This window comes from Salvelinus namaycush, chromosome 26 (genome assembly GCF_016432855.1).
Source record: "Salvelinus namaycush isolate Seneca chromosome 26, SaNama_1.0, whole genome shotgun sequence".
Classification (NCBI taxonomy): domain Eukaryota; kingdom Metazoa; phylum Chordata; class Actinopteri; order Salmoniformes; family Salmonidae; genus Salvelinus; species Salvelinus namaycush.
The window spans coordinates 35,199,603-35,219,928 of record NC_052332.1 but is presented as its reverse complement, the minus strand read 5'-3'; the positions used below and the strand labels follow the sequence as shown (position 1 = coordinate 35,219,928).

General features: G+C 40.2%; 2 protein-coding genes across 2 annotated transcripts in view; both read left to right on the top strand.

Moving 5' to 3' along the window:
* The window catches only part of LOC120021903 (bifunctional heparan sulfate N-deacetylase/N-sulfotransferase 1-like), a 52,616-nt gene extending 44,983 nt beyond the window's left edge, over positions 1 to 7,633 (top strand). The window contains exons 12-14 of the mRNA XM_038965743.1: positions 181 to 290; positions 4,559 to 4,661; positions 5,946 to 7,633. Coding sequence (XP_038821671.1) covers positions 181 to 290; positions 4,559 to 4,661; positions 5,946 to 6,065 — 333 coding nt within the window. The 3' untranslated portion in view covers positions 6,066 to 7,633. The remainder of the gene's footprint in view (positions 1 to 180; positions 291 to 4,558; positions 4,662 to 5,945) is intronic.
* Positions 7,634 to 16,385: 8,752 nt separating this feature from the next.
* LOC120021275 (40S ribosomal protein S14) lies at positions 16,386 to 19,436 on the top strand. The gene is made up of 5 exons (XM_038964952.1): positions 16,386 to 16,465; positions 17,877 to 18,027; positions 18,209 to 18,370; positions 18,656 to 18,732; positions 19,325 to 19,436. The coding sequence occupies exons 2-5, from the start codon at positions 17,879 to 17,881 to the stop codon at positions 19,390 to 19,392; spliced, it is 456 nt and encodes a 151-aa protein (XP_038820880.1). The 5' UTR covers positions 16,386 to 16,465; positions 17,877 to 17,878; the 3' UTR covers positions 19,393 to 19,436.
* Positions 19,437 to 20,326: the final 890 nt, after the last annotated feature.

The following is a 20,326-nucleotide window of genomic DNA, read 5'->3' as shown; positions in this document are numbered from 1 at the left end:
GCAGATTTGTTCATAAGCATATGGTTTAAATGTAAACAAACATTGATGTATTCAGTCTGTGTCTATATGTACATGTTTAGTACAGTGGGTGTGTGTATAGATTGTTGCTGGTATTTGAATTTGAGACCGCTCAGCTAGTCTATCTTGACCTACTGTGGTATTTTAACTATGGTTCCTCAGATCCTGGTTCTGGATGGTCAGGTGCTGAGGACGGAGCCTGCTGCAGTGATGGACAAGATCCAGAAGTTCCTTGAGCTGACAAACACACTGAACTACCACAAGATTCTAGCGTGAGTGTCTTATTAGGCCTGCTCAACACTATAGACTAGAGCCAACATCACTTTTGTAGAAAACGCATGGCAAATGAAGGCTTTTGTTTCCCTAACTGTTTGGCATGTAACATTAAAGTGTATAAATGGTCCAATGCAGCCTTTTTATCTCTATTAAATTAATTCGGTGTAAAAATTAAGTTTCTTACAATTAAAATGGTCGAAAAGAAATAGCTTCTTAGCAAAGGATAATTTCTCAAGCAGTAATTCTTCTAGGACTGTCTGGGAGTGGTCTGAGTGGGGAGGGGAAAACAAAAAATGTGCTTTTATTGGCAGAGAGTTTTGGAACTCTTTCTTATAGGTCGTAATCAATAAAATGTCACAATATGGTGCAGAGAGTTCGATTTGGCTGCTGGGGGACAAGGAGACCCCCAGCTCCGCTAAAACCAATGACAACTTTTGTGCATGTGACAAATAAAATTTGATTTGAACTACGCGCCGTTTTAAAGGAATTGTTAAATAAATGTTATAGCTAACTGTTTTGTTTTAATATCATCACCTCTTGAAGAGCATTGTCAGAACTACACATTTCTGATTATTCCACATTTAGCTCTGTCATCAGTCGGGATGCACGATATATCGGTGAACATATCGGAATCGGCCGATATTAACTAAAAATGCCAACATCGGTATTGGCCCGATGTCTAGTTTAACGCCGATGTGCAAAACCGATATCAAAGCTGACGTGCATACCTATATAACGTATGTTCATGACGTAATGACGCCATGTAAAATGTTGTGCTATACGTGCAACACAGCATTCCTAACCTAGCCCACAATGTCTGCTGTGTGGATCGAGCAGTCAACAAGTCGAGCAGTCATTTAAAAGAGTAAGAACATTTCAGCGAGACAACTCGAAGGCGAAATCCATTAACGGCAAGATAATGGAATGAATTGCCCTTGACAATCAACCGTTCTCTGTCGTGGGTGAACGGTTGATAGATAGTAGTGGTGGCGCCTGGCTTGCATGTGCAAGTTCAGAACACACAACATTCTATAATAGAACTGTGTTATTTCACGTGTCAAATTCGGCTTTCGCCGACTGGTCGAGCACCGGTACACATGTTGCCCTACCGGGGTTGCACAGTAATACCGTCACTGCTATTAGCTTCAGGACGTACTATGGAACGCCGTATGGGTGTCAAATTACACTATTTTACGCTTTAAATAAGCTTTTAATTTGACACATCAAATAACAGAGTTCTATTATAGAATGTTGTGTGTTCTGAATTTGCACATGCAAGTCAAGTGCCACCACTACTATCAGTTGCACTGTCAAAGCTGTACAAAAAAAGTCTGCAAACACCAGCCACGAACAATGTGTTTACAATACCGCGTTGGTGATAAAGCATTATTTGTTCGACCGTAACTTCTGGGGTAGCTAGCTTTAGCTTGGTACCTAGCTAGCACCAATACAAGCAGCCTGAAAACAATGACCAGTAGAAACTGCAGTCATTTTCATTATTCTTAACAATGATTTAGGAATCGTTGTGAGTATTGGCTAGGTAGCCACTTGTTGTTCGCCTATTGAAATTGAACATGAGTTCATGAAAATAAATAGCTCACCAGCTACTTAACCCTGTTACCCAAAGCTAACATAAGCAGCCAGCTAAGTTCATCTGGCTAGTGAAGCTCGACCGGACCGGGTTATGTGTTGTGAAGCTAGCCACAATAAGGATTAGGCACAATAGTGTCATTTGCAGTTTGCCTTCAAAATAAAAGTGCCTCTTTGAAAGTGTTCCTCAGAGTTATCAGACTCCAAAACATCCACGCAGTATTGTTTTTCCTCTTGAATAGTGTTCAATAAATAAACAATAAATGTGGCTCAATTCACAGTTTCAGAGTCCCGGCATTAAGAGCTACAAACCTCCAGACATTATTTCCTGAAGGACTTAATGATGAAATGCCTATGTATGTTATGTTGTGAATTTGAACATAAATTATACCCCTATTTAAGATTACTCTGTTTTTCGTATGTTGTACCCAATGATTTATGAAAACTTGTTTGGTAGGTTTATGTCCTCATTGTGGTTTTACAGAAGTGTTTAATACGTTTTATTTACATACTTTATTCTAATATTTATGAAATGCATATTGTTATATTTGGTAGCACTTATTTGTTTTTCCTTCTCCTCCAACCCCTTTCGATGCGTGGAACGGATGTGGGTGTGGCTAGGTTTACATAAGGGTGCTAATTTGAAAAAACGTACAAAAGCTCTGACGAAGGCTGAGGCCGATACGATATTAAAGATCAGTGATGCTGTCAAGAGCAGTGTCCGGTTTCCTTTTTCCTTCACCTTGACCAACACGTATCTGAAATGACATGTTCAATTTATGTTCATGATCATGAAAAGCATGCATTTACTTGCTCTAACTCTGATGATAGATCTGAGCAATTGTTTGGCATTGAATAATCTGTCATTTGTAGTTCTGACTATGTTCTTCAAGAGGTGATGATATTACAACCAAACAGTTAATATTTATTTAACTATCCCGGCACAGTTATTCATGGTTTTAGCGGAGCTGGGCATCTCCTTGCCCACCAACAGGCAAATCGAGCACTCTGCACCTTATTGTGACGTTTTATTGATAATGGCTTATACTATACTGAACAAAAATCATGTTTCATGAGCTGAAATAAAAGAACCCAGAAATGTTCCATATGCACAAGAAGCTTATTTTAAAATGTCCCAGTTCATCCATGGCCTGCATACTCACCAGACCTGTCACCCATTGAGCATGTTTGGGATGCTCTGGATTGATGTGTACAACAGTGTGTTCCAGTTCCCTCCAATATCCCAGCAACTTTGCACAGCCATTGAAGAGGAGTGGGACAACATTCCACAGGCCACAATCAACAGCCTGATCAACTCTATGTGAAGGAGATGTCGCCCTGCATGAGGCAAATGGTGGTCACACCAGATACTGACTGGTCTTCTGATCCACGGCCCTACCTTCTTTTTTTTTCTTTTGATATTGGTGACCAGCAGATATGTTTCCAGTCATGTGAAATCTATAGATAAGGGCCAAATGAATGTATTTCAATTGGCTGATTTCCTTATATGAACTGTAACTCAGTAAAATCTTTGAAATTGTTGCATGTTGCGTTTATTTTTGTCAGTGTAATTTACCACATGGTGATGTCAGGCAAATGTTTTTAACCGGCTCTTACACTAAAATGGCTTTTTTTTGACTGCACTGGGCCTTTAAAGCAGGAATGGGCGACTTTGATGGGTGTGGGGGCCACAAAAAATCTGAACTCATCATGAAGGTCCGCAGTTGCTCGCGGGTGTGCGTACCTACATCCGCCACATTGTGATCAAAACAATTTTTGTGGCCCCTCATTTTTGCCATGTGGTGTAGAGAAAATGTTGCAGTTTTAAAGCAATTTGCTGTAATTCTAAACATTTTGACATAGGGTGGAGAGAAATGTTAGCAGTTTTTAATATGTCTAAGTGAGATTGACTAATGAAATCAACTTTGGTCCCCCAGCCGATAATTCTAGCGTTTTAGTTTAGATAGCTGGCTGCTAAACTAACTTAGCAATGACATTTTTTTCTGCTGATAGGGGCTAATTGACTATCTGTGAATGACACAAGAGAAAAACTGCTGATGCACAACCACATTTCTAAATTGCACCTTGTGTATTCTACTATTCTGACTCTCAACATGAAGTTGAGACTCCGACTGAGTTGCTAAAACATTTTAAGTAAAACATTTAAATTGTTGGAAATTCATCCGAGGGCCTTCAAAAGGGTGCGGGACTCCCGTTGCCCATCCCTGCTTTAAAGCACTGAGCTGTTCAACACTGCTGTGATTGTGAAGGAACCTATCTTTTCAGGCGGAGCGGAGGTGCTTGGTTTGTGAACAGCTTTGATGTGATTTTCAGAATGCTCTCCTTTGGAGAGATTACCATCGCTTTGACATTACCATGCCAACCTATTCCCTTTCTTCTGCTTCCCCCTGTTCACAACCCCCCCCCATATCTGTTTCTGCCTCTGATGCTTGACCACATAATCACCCAGCCAGACTGCAGTAAACAGCAACATCTGTCAGCCACATCCCCCTGTGGACAATGGATATGGTTTGTCGCCGTGTCTCTTCTCTAAACACGAAGAGTCGCAAACCATCTGTTCAGGATGTTCCCTTTTAATTAGGTTGATGAGCATTAATTTAAACATTCTGACTTGCCTACCTCCATTGTGTGTTTCTGTGTTCCTCTCTTCCAGGTTTGATCCCAAAAAAGGGTTCTGGTGCCAGTTGTTAGACGGAGGGAAGACCAAATGTCTGGGCAAGAGTAAAGGACGGAGATACCCCGACATGGACACAGATGTAAGTTACTATGAACCATGTACACAAACCTCAAAAATGTCTGTCTTTCCCTCCACTTAAAAACATATTAAATTATTCAACATAAAAATGTTGTCACCTTGATAAGCAAGTATTTTTTTTTTAATTTTTATATAGTTGAATTGTCTCTCCTAGAATAGATGTTATAGAAGTATTTCCTACTCTAGTCAGTGGTGCTTTATGGTCTCATTGCTTGTCTGTGACGGCCTCCGCTCAGCTCTTCTCAGGATGGGCATGGAAATCCACCGGATCTGGTAGAGTGTCTCAGGAGCAGCCATGGAGAGGGGTGTTGAGGGGGACAGGGTGGGCATTGAGCTCAGGTCCTTAAAGTTACCTTGACTGTTTTGGCACAGACACCTCTGGGGTAATTAGCTGGGATGACAGGGCTCATGAGACCCGCAGAGCTGCAGTGCCCTCTGCCTGAGTTACTCAGTAGTCTGGACTAAAGCTCTCTCTGCACACTAAGTTAACTAAAGGTCATGTAACATTAAATGTGATGTTGTTCCCTGGGCATAAGAGTTAAATACTCATCATAACATTGAATATTGTTATATAATTTCAATACCAAAACTAGCTGCAAGCAGCCATATACATGTACCTTTGAGTCACTTAGCAGACACTCATCCAGAGCGACTTACACAAGCAATTGGGGTTAAGTGTCTTGCTCAAGGGCACATCGACAGATGTTTCACCTAGTCAACTTGGGGATTTGAACCAGCTTTGAACCAGCTTTGAACCAGCTTCATGTTTGTTCATCGTAAACAACCATGTTGTTTACGATGCTAGTCTGGAAAAACATGCATTGTGAGACCTTGGCCGTGTATCAAGTTTTGTGCAGATACATGGCAAATGTGTTCCTTGTGAGGACAGAGACCTTTAATGAATTTCAGGACTAGCTCAAACAGGGTGAGGGGTGTGAGCTTTCAAAGTTAGCATTTTCAGTCACTTGTTATAGCGCCACCATGTGGCCAATTAGCATTGCATGAGCGGTGTGGCCAATTGGCCCTTTACCATGATGCAAGGTTGCAACCTCCAAGGCCCGACCATCTCACGGGAATTAGAATTTTATTTCACCAAATCGTCAGAAGAAAATAACCAATGGCTACAAATACCGTAGGGTTTGACCCAGCTTCGCAGATGAACCCCTAACTGAATGGGTAACTGCTGTATCTAGGGTGGGAGCTACAAACAATGTATGTTTATTAAACATTTTCTTCTAACTATGTGCCCTATATCTGACACACTCTTTCTCTCGTCCTGTGGCAGTCTCGCTCCTTCCTTAGGGAGCACTACAGGGACAACAACATAGAGTTGTCCAAGCTGCTCTATAAGATGGGCCAGCCTCTGCCCAGCTGGCTCAGGGAGGAGCTGCTCCACACCAGGTAGCCTCAGCACGGCCGTGGACACGAGGACAGAGACACCACCCCAACCTGACCCTCCTGTCTCCCACAGAGGGGGACGCACGTGCTCGCCCCTTGGCTCCAGCTATTCACCGCCATGCGGGCTGACCAGGAGCTGAGGAAGGCAGGAGAGACAGGCCCCCCCATGCCAAGTCAGCCCAGCTGTTCCCAGTGGCCCCCAGGGACCCTAGCATGGGGTGTGGGCCCTCAGGAGGGAGAAGAGGCAGAGGTGAAGGAGAGACATGAACTGAGTTTAGGATTGTTCTACTTCCTTCTCGGAGAGAATGACACTGAGGCAAAGAGAGAAGAGGGATGTTCTTGTTCCACCACTGAAGTTTGCACTCTCTGACAGACAAGGAAGACGACGTCATTTCTCTGTGCCTGTCATGAACAATACATTAGCCAATAATGGATATTCAAGTGCCAGAGTGGAATGTTCATTTGAAAGTATTTCTGAATTTATATTTTCATAATTAACATTCATACTGCTGGATGTCTGTATTTGTTTCTGAGGTGTTGTGGTTGCACAACTCATCTGTCGAGCCTTTATGTTCTTTTTAACTGTTCCATGTTTTTAATCTGTGTTCATCTGAAAACCTAACTGGAGCCCATGTATTGCTACCACAGACCACACTGACCCTTGACCTTTATCAAGTCAAATTACATTTGGTTGTCTGAGACCTTCAATTGAATGAATTCACAGTGGATTAAAAAAGTTAAATCCATAATGATATTTCCGAACGAGACAAGCTGGCCTTGCCTTGGTCAGTGGAATGTTCCTGCTTGTCCTTGGTCGTAACTTCCTTTAATAATGAAATATTGAAACCCATTCCTAAATACAGCTGATCCTACCATGTCTGTAGAGTACACTGCAAACTGAACATAAATGTGACATGAGAAATGTAGCCGCATGTTAAAAGGCCTTAAGGTAGACATTGCAATTTATCACTGGGGAGATGCGCATCATCATGGCCATCCGATGTGTTACTGTACCGAGCATATCTCTTTGTTTCCACTAGTGGTTGTAGAGCAAGTGGAGCATGATGTTGACTGTTTTTTTTAACATTTATTTTGACAGCAGGTTAATGTTATAATCCGCATAATAATTCACATTTCCTATTGCTGACGGATTATTTTCTGGCTCAAATTAAGATCCTACATCTGTAAATTTGCAGTAATGCGCCTCTTATATTTGCACTTCACATTCTTATCAAATGCCTTACCAATTTAAGACTAAATTAAGTTTAGAATTATTGATTAAAAACATTAAGCACTACATTTTTATTTAACGTTTATTTTGACAGGGAGTCGATGCTGAGACCAAGGTCTATTTAACAGATGAGCCCTGTTCAGCACAACAATACACATCAAAATACAATATGCACCTTAAACGTCACATTCATATACACATTAAAATAGACGTTATTATACACAACAATACATGTTAAGTAAACTGACACATTCTTCAGTAAAAAGGTCCCCTAACAACCGTCTGAAAGGCCCTAGAGCAGGCCTGGGCAATTCCAGTCCTCGGGAGCCTGATTGGTGTCACACTTTTCCCCCATCCATAGCAAACAAAGCTGATTTAAACTAATTGCATTCTAAACTGAAGATCTTTATTATTGGAGTCAGGTGTGTTGGCTGTGGAAAAAGTGTGACACATCAGGCCCCTGAGGACTGGAGTTGCCCAGGCCTGCCCTAGAGGCACCAATTCCTCCCATTTTAAAGTATATTGTAGATCATTCCACGTGTAAGGTACAACAAAACTAAAAGCAGGTCTCCCCAACTCAGTGGAGATGGAAGGGATCGCCAGAGTTCTCCATCCCTGAGCCTGAGTCAGGTAGCCCGTACATCTATACGTTATTAATGAGGTAAGGACTCCTGGTCTTTCCCAACTCAACTCAAGCTAAATCCCCTCCCTATGCATTCGGGCACCTGATTTGTTCCTCCTACTGTTCCTGTAAAATTAGGCTATGTGGGAGAGTAGAATGGAAGGTTATCTGTTGATTTACTCCACTGAGGAAGTCTACTGGTTCCCTTAAGCCATAATGTCCTAGTTTACAGTTAGACAACATCACAGTCTCCCCTTTCACCTAGAGTAGACTGACTTGGCCACATGCTAAATCCAACACAGGATGTTGAGGATCGTCAGTCACAGCAACATGTCTCTAGCTCGGCAGCATTTAGCTGCAGTGGTGAAGTTGATTTAGTATTTAGTATGCCCTTTGAACCGAAGCCCACTGGGTCAGTTGATAGTGTAAATGGACGCCTGTAAGAAGTGGTCCTTATCTGTCCCTGTATGATGGCTCTTAGAGGTTCACTCTCTGTCCCGTCATCCTCATGGTTTATTTATCACCACAGCTTGTGGTCCTAGCTCATTTCAAAGAGTCTAATCAGGAGAGTTTTAGTGTTGTGCAGAGACTTGAGCGAAAATGAAAGGAGGTGGAATTGGATTTTGAAGCTGCAAAATCAAACATTCTGAGGAGCTGGTGTTTTCTGTACAGGACACACAGGGCTTTCTTTTCTCCAGTTATTAGTCAAAGTTAGAGGAATGTGAACTCGCATCGTTTCATCTGTTAGTTGCTATACAGATACAAAGCGTCTAAACATATATGGGGGTTTAATGACATTTCTTTATTGTATTACAGTTCCAGTATGTACAGACACATGATCTACTCTGAATCCATTCTCTCCTAGAAGCACAATATTTATTTCTCAGCACTAGGTGTTAGAAGGTTCTGCTACAACTTTCCTGTTAAGGAGAACAGTCCTTGTTTGTGGTAGGAATTTTGCAGGGCTCCATTTTCTATTTTGTATTACTTGTTCTCTTGTAAGGAAGTGTGGACTTACGAGTCCATTCAAGATTAATTGTATGTAAGGTACTGAATCATGCACCTTGTGTGGTGATACACGGATGCACAAATGCTGCTCTCATTTCAATTTGCTCGAGGAGCTGTAATATATTCAAGTTTCCTTTTTTTGTCTTGAGCCGTTTTACAACTTCCTGTGACTTGAGCCATTTTACAATGCAATATGTGGTACAAGTGTTCTGGTTCCAAGTATCAGGGAGGGTGTTGTGGTGTTCCAGCCTATACATTACAGTCAGGAGATGAGCCCAGCACATCTCATGTCTGGGTTGTTCCGTCTTTACCCCACCCCAGCAAAAGTCCTAGTGTTGTACTTTCAAAGATTCTGTATGACATTTAATGAGTAGTTAATTAATGAATGGTTAATATTGGACATCAATGAGTAGTAATTGTTAATTAACTATAAGGAAATAATCATCTGGACTGTACAATCAACCAATTGTTAATATTTTTTTTATTGTTGGTAGCTAATATTTTTGTGATTTTTAATTTACAAATAAAGAAACCACTTTTTTAAACTCTTGTCGTGCCTCTTCATTTTCTATGTAGTTGATCTCTTGTACAAAGTAAAGTAACAGCTATTAGCCAGGAGTGGGGGCATCATGAAAGCTGTGTAAACTCATGTGGCTCATAGACTGTAAATTGGTTTCTTAGCTGCCAAATGACAGTAAATCCAACCTGTATCAGTTCTGCACTGCAAGCACAAACCTCAGCCATCTGTCCCTACTACTGTAAGCACAAACCTCAGCCATCTGTCCCTACTACTGCAAGCACAAACCTCAGCCATCTGTCCCTACTACTGCAAGCACAAACCTCAGCCATCTGTCCCTACTACTGTAAGCACAAACCTCAGCCATCTGTCCCTACTACTGCAAGCACAAACCTCAGCCATCTGTCCCTACTACTGCAAGCACAAACCTCAGCCATCTGTCCCTACTACTGCAAGCACAAACCTCAGCCATCTGTCCCTACTACTGTAAGCACAAACCTCAGCCATCTGTCCCTACTACTGCAAGCACAAACCTCAGCCATCTGTCCCTACTACTGTAAGCACAAACCTCAGCCATCTGTCCCTACTACTGCAAGCACAAACCTCAGCCATCTGTCCCTACTACTGTAAGCACAAACCTCAGCCACCTGTCCCTACTACTGTAAGCACAAACCTCAGCCATCTGTCCCTACTACTGTAAGCACAAACCTCAGCCATCTGTCCCTACTACTGTAAGCACAAACCTCAGCCATCTGTCCCTACTACTGTAAGCACAAACCTCAGCCATCTGTCCCTACTACTGCAAGCACAAACCTCAGCCATCTGTCCCTACTACTGTAAGCACAAACCTCAGCCATCTGTCCCTACTACTGTAAGCACAAACCTCAGCCATCTGTCCCTACTACTGCAAGCACAAACCTCAGCCATCTGTCCCTACTACTGTAAGCGCAATATTAACTCATTTCAGATAGTAGTTGACAGATTCAACATACTTGTGTGTGTGTGTGTGTGTGTGTGTATATATATAGTGTGGACACCCCTTCAAATTAGTGGATTTGGCTATTTCAGCCACACCTGTTGCCGACAGGTGTATAAAATGTAGCAATCTCCAAAGACAGACAAACATTGGCAGTAGAATGGCCTTACTGAAGAGCTCAGGAACTTTCAATGTGGCACTGTCATGTGATGCCAGCTTTCCAACAAGTCAGTACGTCAGATTTCTGCCCTGCTAGAGCTGCCCCAGTCAACTGTAAGTGTTGTTATTGTGAAGTGGAAACATCTAGGAGCAACAACGGCTCAGCTGCGAAGTGGAGTGGTGTAAAGGTCGCTGCCATTGGACTCTGGAGAAGTGGAAAACCGTTCTCTGGAGTGAGGAATCAAGCTTCACATTCTGGCAGACCGACGGACAACTCGGGGTTTGGCGGATGCCCCAATGCATAGTGCCAACTGTAAAGTTTGTTGGAGGATTAATAATGGTATGGGGCTGTTTTACATGGTTCGGGGTAGGCCCCTTAGTTCCAGTGAAGGGAAATCTTAATGCTACACAGCATACAATGAAATTCTAGATGATTCTGTGCTTCCAACTTTGTGGCAACAGTTTGGGGAAGGGAATGGTAAATAAATCTCTACATTTATGCTCATTTTTTGCGCGGTCTTGCAGGCCTTCTCATGCAGCTGCAACTGCAAGTACATTTGTAAATCATGACCCATCTTGAGTTGGGCTCTGGGATGGTGCAATTGTTGAGAGGGTGAGCTTATGGTTGTGTGGGGGTAAGGGCTGAATGTGTGTGGGTGTATGTGTGTATCCCACAACTGTTGCGAAGGAAGAAGTAAAAGATGTTAGGGACTATAGAGGATGATTCACAGCAATATGTAATAAAAATCGAGGTGAGGGCGATGGAAATGCATTTGGCAATGGATCTGCTTCGGTTCGGTGGATGGCGCTGTGTGCACTTTTCGAAGGATGGATCCCAGTCGGTCCGGGGCTGTGCGATGCGGGGGGTCGGGGGTGGTCTGCCGGGCATTGGGATGACAACCCAACTCGAGATGGGGGCTTTTGGCGGGTGGAATAGTGGGGACCAATTGGAGGTTTGCTTAGTGGAGATGCAAATGTCATGGTACAACTATATAGAAACTCAATCATTATGTTACTTTTTAATAGGACGTTTACAAACATATATTTTGATAAAAATAATTGAAAGGTGTGTCTCATTATGGTAAGTGGTGAAATAAGTATAGCCAGTTACAATTGTAATGGCTTAGCAGATAATAAGAAAAGACGATCAGTATTTACCTGGCTAAAAGAGAAGGATTATAATATCTACTGTTTACAGGAAACCCATTCGACAGTTTTAGATGAAGTTTTGTGGAAAAAGAACTGGGGGGGCGAAATATATTTCTCCCATGGGCAAAGAAATTCAAAAGGGGTGATGGTTTTAATTAATAATAACTTTGATCCAAATGTGCAACTTGTCCAAACAGATCCTCAAGGTAGATGGATTATTTTAAATATGTTATTGGACAATAAACATATATGGCTTATTAACCTATACGGTCCGAATAATGATGATCCAAGCTTCTTTGACAATATATATAAGAATGTATCAACTCTACAAGCAACACTAGACTCTATTATTATAGTGGGAGATTTTAATACGGTCTTAAATACCTCTATGGACCGGAAAGGAAATCACACTACAAACTATCACCCTCAGGCACTTAAGGAAATCAGGAATGTCATGGATATATTGGAATTAGTGGATATATGGAGACTTAAATACCCTGACCTAGTGAGATATACATGGCGGAGGCTTAATCAAGCTAGTCGCCTTGACTACTTTCTTATATCATTCTCTCTGGCACCAAAAGTTAAAAAGTGTTTGATAGGGGACAGAATGCGGTCGGACCATCACATAATTGGCATATATATTACTCTTACAGAATTTCCACGTGGGCGAGGATATTGGAAATTTAATCAAAGCCTACTAGATGATAAATTGTTTAGAACTAGGACAGAAGAATTTATAACTGACTTTTTTAGACATAACATAGGTACAGCAGATCCCCATATTGTATGGGACACTTTTAAGTGTGCCTTTAGAGGCCATGCAATTCAGTACTCATCTATAAAACAAAAGCAATTTCGATCAAAAGAGTCCATATTAACAAAGGAAATTGAAGGACTAACAGTACAGTTAGATAACAATAAAAACGGTACCATAGAGGCACAGAATAAGTTAGAGGAAAAACAAAAAGAAATGGAGGAACTTATTCAAGAAAGATCCAGTGTAATATATTATAAAAATAAAGCGAACTGGATGGAATATGGGGAAAAATGCACCAAATTCTTTTTCAATCTTCAATATAGAAATGCTACCAAAAAAAACGTATTAAAACTTGTTACAAATGATGGAGTCACGCATGATTCACCAAATGATATTTTGAAAGAGGAAGTAAAGTACTTTAAGAATATATTTTCGTTTCAGGCTCCTCCATCTCCACTAACTGAAACTAATTGTATGGATTTTTTCCCTAATAATAATGTAAAATTAACATCTGTACAGAAAGACTCATGTGAAGGCCTAATTACAGAGGAGGAACTACTTGATGCAATTGGGGCCTTTAAGGATGGGAAAACTCCAGGACTGGATGGCATACCAGTGGAAGTATACAAACATTTTTTTGATATACTCAAAGGACCATTATTAGCTTGTTTTAACCACTCCTATATAAATGATAGATTATCAGACACGCAACAAGAAGGTGTGATATCATTATTACTGAAACAGGACCCAAGTGGTATATATAAAGATCCAGTCCATTTAAAAAATTGGAGACCTCTTACACTTCAGTGTTGTGATGCAAAAATCCTAGCAAAATGCTTGGCGCATAGAATAAAAAAAGTTTTGTCAGATATTATTCATCCTAATCAGACAGGTTTTTTACATGGACGATACATTGGAGATAATATAAGGCAAGTACTGGAAACAATAGAACACTATGAAATATCGGGGACACCAGGCCTGGTTTTCATAGCTGATTTTGAAAAGGCTTTTGATAAAGTACGACTGGAGTTTATATATAAATGCCTAGAATATTTCAATTTTGGGGAATCTCTTATAAAATGGGTAAAAATTATGTATAGTAACCCTAGGTGTAAAATAGTAAATAATGGCTACATCTCAGAAAGTTTTAAACTATCTAGAGGAGTAAAACAAGGTTGTCCACTATCGGCATATCTATTTATTATTGACATCGAAATGTTAGCTGTTAAAATTAGATCAAACATTAATATTAAGGGATTAGAAATCCAGGGCCTAAAAACTAAGGTGTCATTGTACGCTGATGATTCATGTTTTCTTTTAAAACCACAACTAGAATCTCTCCACGGCCTCTTAGAGGATCTAGATACATTTGCTATCCTCTCTGGATTAAAACCAAATTATGATAAATGTACCATATTACGTATTGGATCACTAAAAAATACACATTTTACATTGCCATGTAGTTTACCAATTAAATGGTCTGACGGTGATGTGGACATACTCGGTATACAAATCCCAAAAGAAAGAAATGATCTCACTCCAATAAATTTTTATAGAAAGTTAGCAAAAATAGATAAGATCTTGCTACCATGGAAAGGAAAATACCTGTCTATTTGTGGGAAAATCACCCTGATTAACTCTTTAATCATATCACAGTTTACCTATTTGCTTATGGTTTTGCCTACACCTAGTGACCTGCTTTTTAAATTATATGAACAAAAAATATTCAATTTTATTTGGAACGGCAAGCCAGATAAAATTAAAAGGGCCTATTTATATAACGAATATGAATTCGGAGGGCAGAAATTATTAAATATTAAAGCATTAGACCTCTCACTAAAGGCATCAGTCATACAAAAGTTATACTTAAATCCAAACTGGTTCTCTAGTAGATTGGTACGAATGTCTCATCCTATGTTCAAGAAGGGCCTTTTTCCCTTTATTCAGATTACACCTGCTCACTTTCGGTTGCTTGAAAAGGAAATAATCTCCAAAATATCTTTATTTTTTAAACAAGCCTTAGAAAGTTGGTTGCAATTTCAGTTTAATCCACCTGAAAGGACGGAACAAATAGTACAACAAATCTTGTGGTTAAATTCAAATATAGTAATTGATAAAAAAACTGTATTTATCGAAGAAATGTTTAAAAAAGGTATAATTTTTGTGAATGATATCATAAATAGGACTGGTGGAGTAATGTCACACATGCAGCTAACACAGACATATGGAAATGTCTGCTCTACCCAAAATTACAACCAATTAATTGCAGCATTACCACAAAAATGGAATAGGCAGGTGGAAGGGGATAAAAGTAAGGAACTTGTATGTCGGCCTTATATTAAAGAACATAAATGGTTAAAAAAAAGTGTGATAAATAAAAACATATACCAATTTCATTTAAGGACCAAAAAACTTACAGCTGTGCCATATAAATTGCAAAATAGTTGGGAAGAGATTTTCGATGTACCCATTCCATGGCACATGGTTTATGAATTGATACGCAAAACAACGCCGGATTCAAAACTTCGAATTTTTCTATTTAAATTATTGTACAAAATTCTTGCAACTAATAGAATGTTATATATATGGGGGATACAATCTTCCCAGCTCTGTAGATTCTGCTGTGAGGAGGCAGAGTCATTAGACCATTTATTTTGGTATTGTCCGCATGTAGCTCGTTTTTGGTCACAGGTCCAGGAATGGTTGAAGAATTGCAACATTTGCGTAGAACTAACGCTACAGATAGCAATACTGGGGGATTTGAAAAGCCATAGTCAATCAATCAATAATATAATAATTATTTTAGCAAAAATGTTTATTTTTAATTTACAATCCGTGGAAGCTATGAGAATAGGAAGATTCAAATCTTTTGTGAAGCATCACAGCACAGTTGAAAAATATATGGCAAATAAAAATCCGAAATGGATGATGTTGGAAGATAGATGGGAAAGGTTGAGTGGAGCTGAAGGGTGGGACTAATAACAAGATAAACAATGTAGGGCATACGGGATCTGTGAAATGTGTATAGGTGCGGAGCTATTGTGAAATAGCACAGTTACAAGTGGAAATCAAACTGGATGGACAACAGAAATAGAGGAAGGACTAAGAACAAACAAGAGAGAACTATTATAAAGTAGACTGTGTCTGTAAAATGTGTATAAGATGTATAAATTGAAGGTAAAAACAGAAATGTTTATCAGTTTACTCCAATTGGGGGATCGGTGGTAGGGTTTGCGGGGAATAATAATAAAGGTATACTCTTTAAAAAAAGTATGTCTATGTAGGTATGTGTATGTATATATGTGTATATGTATGCATACGTGAATGGATATATATATTTACCCCAAAAAATATGGGGGATTGGAAATGATGCAGACAATTACATTGGAAGCAACATTCTTTCCGCAATATTAAGCTGATCCACCCCCCAAAAAATAAAAAAAATAAAAATAAAACTAAAAAAAACTAAAAAGGCAATGGTCATCATTATTACCCACAAAAATAGTCAACCTTTTGAAAAACATGCATGCTTGGATCCAGAATCTTCAAAATACATTGCAGGAATAAGTAAAGTAAGGAATTCATGAATTAGGTCTGTTTATTATTTTCTCGAAACAAATATCTAGGTCTAAGGACTTTGTAAACAGTTAGAGGATTTTAGAGGATTTTGACATGTGGCATTGGATTCTTTAATGTAGTGAAACAAATTGTATAATTTGGCATGGAATATGACAGGACAAAATAGCATTATATATATTGATTATATATTTTCTTGGTTGAAATAGCAGAATTTCACAAGTTGAAAATGATGCTGTTTACCTGTAAAAAAAATAAAGGCCGATCCTTTCCAAACTGATTGCGTGCTGTGTACATACAAACCGCTAAGAGGCAGTAAAGAGCAAGATCCACTTCCGGGGGGTAACTTTCAACCCGGTTGCAAAAGTTCTTTCCTTTTCTGTTTCGGCATTACTAGAGACACACACAGGTAAATTATCGCAGATTTGTTATCCAAATGAATCCTCAATCCCTTAAAGTATATATTGCCACTTGTCCTTGTATTCGATAAAGTAAGCGTTTATGGCTAAGGAAAATGTGCAATTTGTTCGAAAATAGGACTAGAAGTTTATGGATTAGACTACTTTAGTGTAGGCTGGAAGAAGCGATTTTCATCATAGCAAGGCCTGAAAATGTAGTTTTCTGAAGCACATTGAGTGGGGTTCATGTGTAACTAGTTATATTAACCAAATTGTGCCGAATGTCTTCACTCGTGTGCATTTTTGCTGCTGGGAAGTGTTATCTATGTCTTTAATTGTACCGGAGTGTCATGTGGGGTGGAGTGTAGGTTGCTCATGGTGCGCTAACGGTTAGCTATTGTAGCTAGCTTGCTGTCGCGTTGGTTGGACCGTGCTAACCAGGTAAACTATGTGCCACTGTAGTTTTTAGTCTTTACATTGTTGTGACAAGCACACATTGTCGTGTTATACATTCTGGTGTCTGGTAGTTAACAAAAAGTTAGTTGACGTTAACGCCACTCCACTGGCGTGTGTTGCCATGTGACACTTGTATACACTGGTGTAAAGTTCGTAAGTACAAAAGCTTTAAAGTACTACGTAAGTCGTTTTTGGGAGGTATCTGTACCTTGATAATATTTTGCCTACTTTAACTTCACTACATTCCTAAAGAAAAGAATGTACTTTTTACTCCATTCATTTTCCCTGACACCCAAAAGTACTCGTTACATTTTGATAGGAACATGGTCCAATTCACACACTTATCAAGAGAACATCCCTACTGCCTCTGATCTGGCGGACTCACTAAAAACACAAATGCTTAGTTTGTAAATTATGTTGTAGTGTGCCCCTGGCTATCCAAAAATAAAAACAAGAACATTGTGCCGTCTGGTTTGCTTACTATAAGGAATGTTAAATGGTTTATACTGTTACTTTTGGTACATTTTAGCAATTCCATTTACTTTTGATACCAAATACTTTTACTCTAGTATTTTACAGGGTTGACTACCTTGAGTTCTTTTCTATTAAGTTATCTTTACTTTTACTCAAGTATGACAATTGAGTACTTTTCCCACCACTGCTTGTATATAACGTTAGCTAGTAGTTATTGGCCAGTTGCAATAATGGTTGACATTTTGCTAATTATTCTCATTGTGCACATAACTAGTGAGTGACACTTTTTAAATACAGCAATTCAAACGCATCTTGTGGTGAAGTTGTCTAGTAATGTATCCATCCCCTACCAGGAGTCAGGATCTAGCCAGTTTGCTAGATATAGATATGGAAACGTTACTTCCTGCCTCGCCCCAATCCGGTCACTTGCTAGTGCCAGGATTGGTAACTGACGCTTAAACTAAATGCTGACCGACGTGTATTCCTTTGCAGCTATGGCACCTCGCAAGGGTAAAGAAAAGAAGGAAGAACAGGTCATCGCCCTGGGACCTCAGGTTGCCGAAGGCGAGAATGTCTTTGGAGTCTGCCACATCTTTGCATCCTTCAATGACACCTTCGTTCATGTCACTGACCTCTCCGGCAAGTAAGTACTGGAGGCATTGGAACTGTGCATGCTCGGCTTTGGAAAATATTCAAGTGGCCTGATACATTATCAATCGACCTGCATGCTTCTTACAGCAATCGATGTCATCACATTATTGTCTGTGCAGTGTTCAGTGTTGATTTCAAATGCTTTGCCCTAAACGTGTCCCGGTACCCTCCAGGGAAACTATCTGCCGTGTGACTGGTGGTATGAAGGTAAAGGCCGACAGAGACGAATCCTCCCCCTACGCTGCCATGTTGGCCGCCCAGGATGTGGCACAGAGGTGCAAGGAGCTGGGAATCACTGCCCTGCATATTAAGCTGAGGGCCACTGGCGGTAACAGGTAATGAATCCCTCCCTCTGTTCGCTGAAGCGCAACCTATTATTGCTCTGTCAGAACTTGTCTTTTGTACATCCATGGGGTTGCACAGTGCTTGATGTAGCTAAATAGTTTTGGTAGGCCACATTGTTTCCTTTTGACTACTATTCTTGTTACCACTGTAAATAGAACAATCAATTTAGGAGTGCAGTCTATATTTTGCTAAGTCTTCTGAGTTGTGGAACTGGATCTCTCTAGTCGACTACACATTAGATTTGTCTTCTGTGTAACTGAACATTTTCCTTTCAGAACCAAGACCCCTGGACCAGGAGCACAGTCTGCTCTCCGTGCCCTGGCTCGTTCTGGCATGAAAATCGGACGCATCGGTAAGCTTTAGCTCAGCCGTCCTGTTGGGAGAATAATTTATTTGATATACCAATGTTTCTCACCCCTCGCCTTGGACCAATGGATGGTCCTGTCCACATGTTAGTTATAGCCCCTGCACTGATGTGGTTGAGTCAACTAATCAAGGAGAGGGTTGGGAAACACTGTACCATGCTTGTGCATATTTAATGCGTCAATGGTGAAATCTATTGGTTGTATGATGTTTTCCAGAGGATATACATTTTTCAGTTGGAAATTAATTTTTTGCTGGTCTTTGAATACTACATGTGAAACAATTCAACTCTTCTCTTGGCCTGTTTTCTTGGGAGTCTCCTGAACAAGGAGGCTGTGTAATTTACATATTTACATTACAGTTTACGCTATACTCTCGCATGATGTAGTCACAGCCATGGTATTTTTACACTTGTCATTTAGCAGACACACTTATTCAGCGTGATGTATCGTTAGCGAGTTGCTCTGTTCCAATGCCCTAAAGACCATATTAATTACAAATGGGGATGTCAATGAATCTGGGATTCAATGTACAATTCTGTTAATGCATGTGAAGACCACCAATGCTCTCTCTCCTTGCAGAGGATGTCACCCCTATTCCATCAGACAGCACCCGAAGAAAGGGAGGTCGTCGTGGGCGTCGTCTGTAAATGTGCTTTGAGTTTTTCACTCAATAAAAGGTTAATTCCAAACAGCCGTTTTGTCTGGTTCTTCAGTGTGTTTTCTATTTGTTCCAAGTCTTTCTAGGAAAATATATTATATATATATATATATACACACACACAGAGTACCAGTCAAAAGTTTGGACACCCCTGCTCATTCAAGGGTTTTTCTTTATTTTTACTTTTTTCTACATTGTAGAATAATAGTGAAGACATCAAAACTATGAAATAACACGTATGGAATCATGTAACCAAAAGTGTTTTTATATTTCCGATTCTTCAAAGTAGCCACACTGCCTTGATGACAGCTTTGCACACTGTATTCTCTCAACCAGCTTCACCTGGAATGCTTTTCCAACAGTCTTGAAGGAGATCCCACATATGCTGAGTACTTGTTGGCTGCTTTTCCTTCACTCTGCGGTCCAACTCATCCCAAACCATCTCAATTGGGTTGAGGTTGGCTGATTGTGGAGGCCAGGCTGATGCAGCACTCCATCACTCTCCTTGATCTAAGCCCTTACACAGCCTGGAGGCGTGTTGGGTCATTGTCCTGTTGAAAAACAAATGATAGTTTGTTCCAACCACCACGTCTTTGTGAGACGTGAAGTAGGTGAACGGATAATCTCCGTATATGTAGTTCCCACTAAAACATGGAGGTGATGGTGCTTTGCTGGTGACACTGTCAGTGATTTATGTAGAACAAGGCACACTTAACCAGCATGGCTACCACAGCATTCTGCAGCAATACACCATCCCATCTCATCTGGTTATAATCTGCAGCAAAGGTAACTAACTGGGTCTTAGGTATTTTCTTGTGGCGGTCCTCATGAGCCAGTTTCATCAAAGCGCTTGATAGTTTTTGTGACTGCACTTAACTTTCAAAGTTCTAAATTTTCCAGATTGACCTTCATGTCTTAAAGTA

Coding starts and splice junctions, on each gene's coding strand:
- LOC120021275 (XM_038964952.1), top strand. CDS start 17,879: ATGGCACCTCGCAAGGGTAAAGAAAAGAAGGAAGAACAGGTCATCGCC. Junction 18,028..18,208: donor GTCACTGACCTCTCCGGCAA/GTAAGTACTGGA, acceptor GGTACCCTCCAG/GGAAACTATCTGCCGTGTGA. Junction 18,733..19,324: donor CATGAAAATCGGACGCATCG/GTAAGCTTTAGC, acceptor CTCTCCTTGCAG/AGGATGTCACCCCTATTCCA.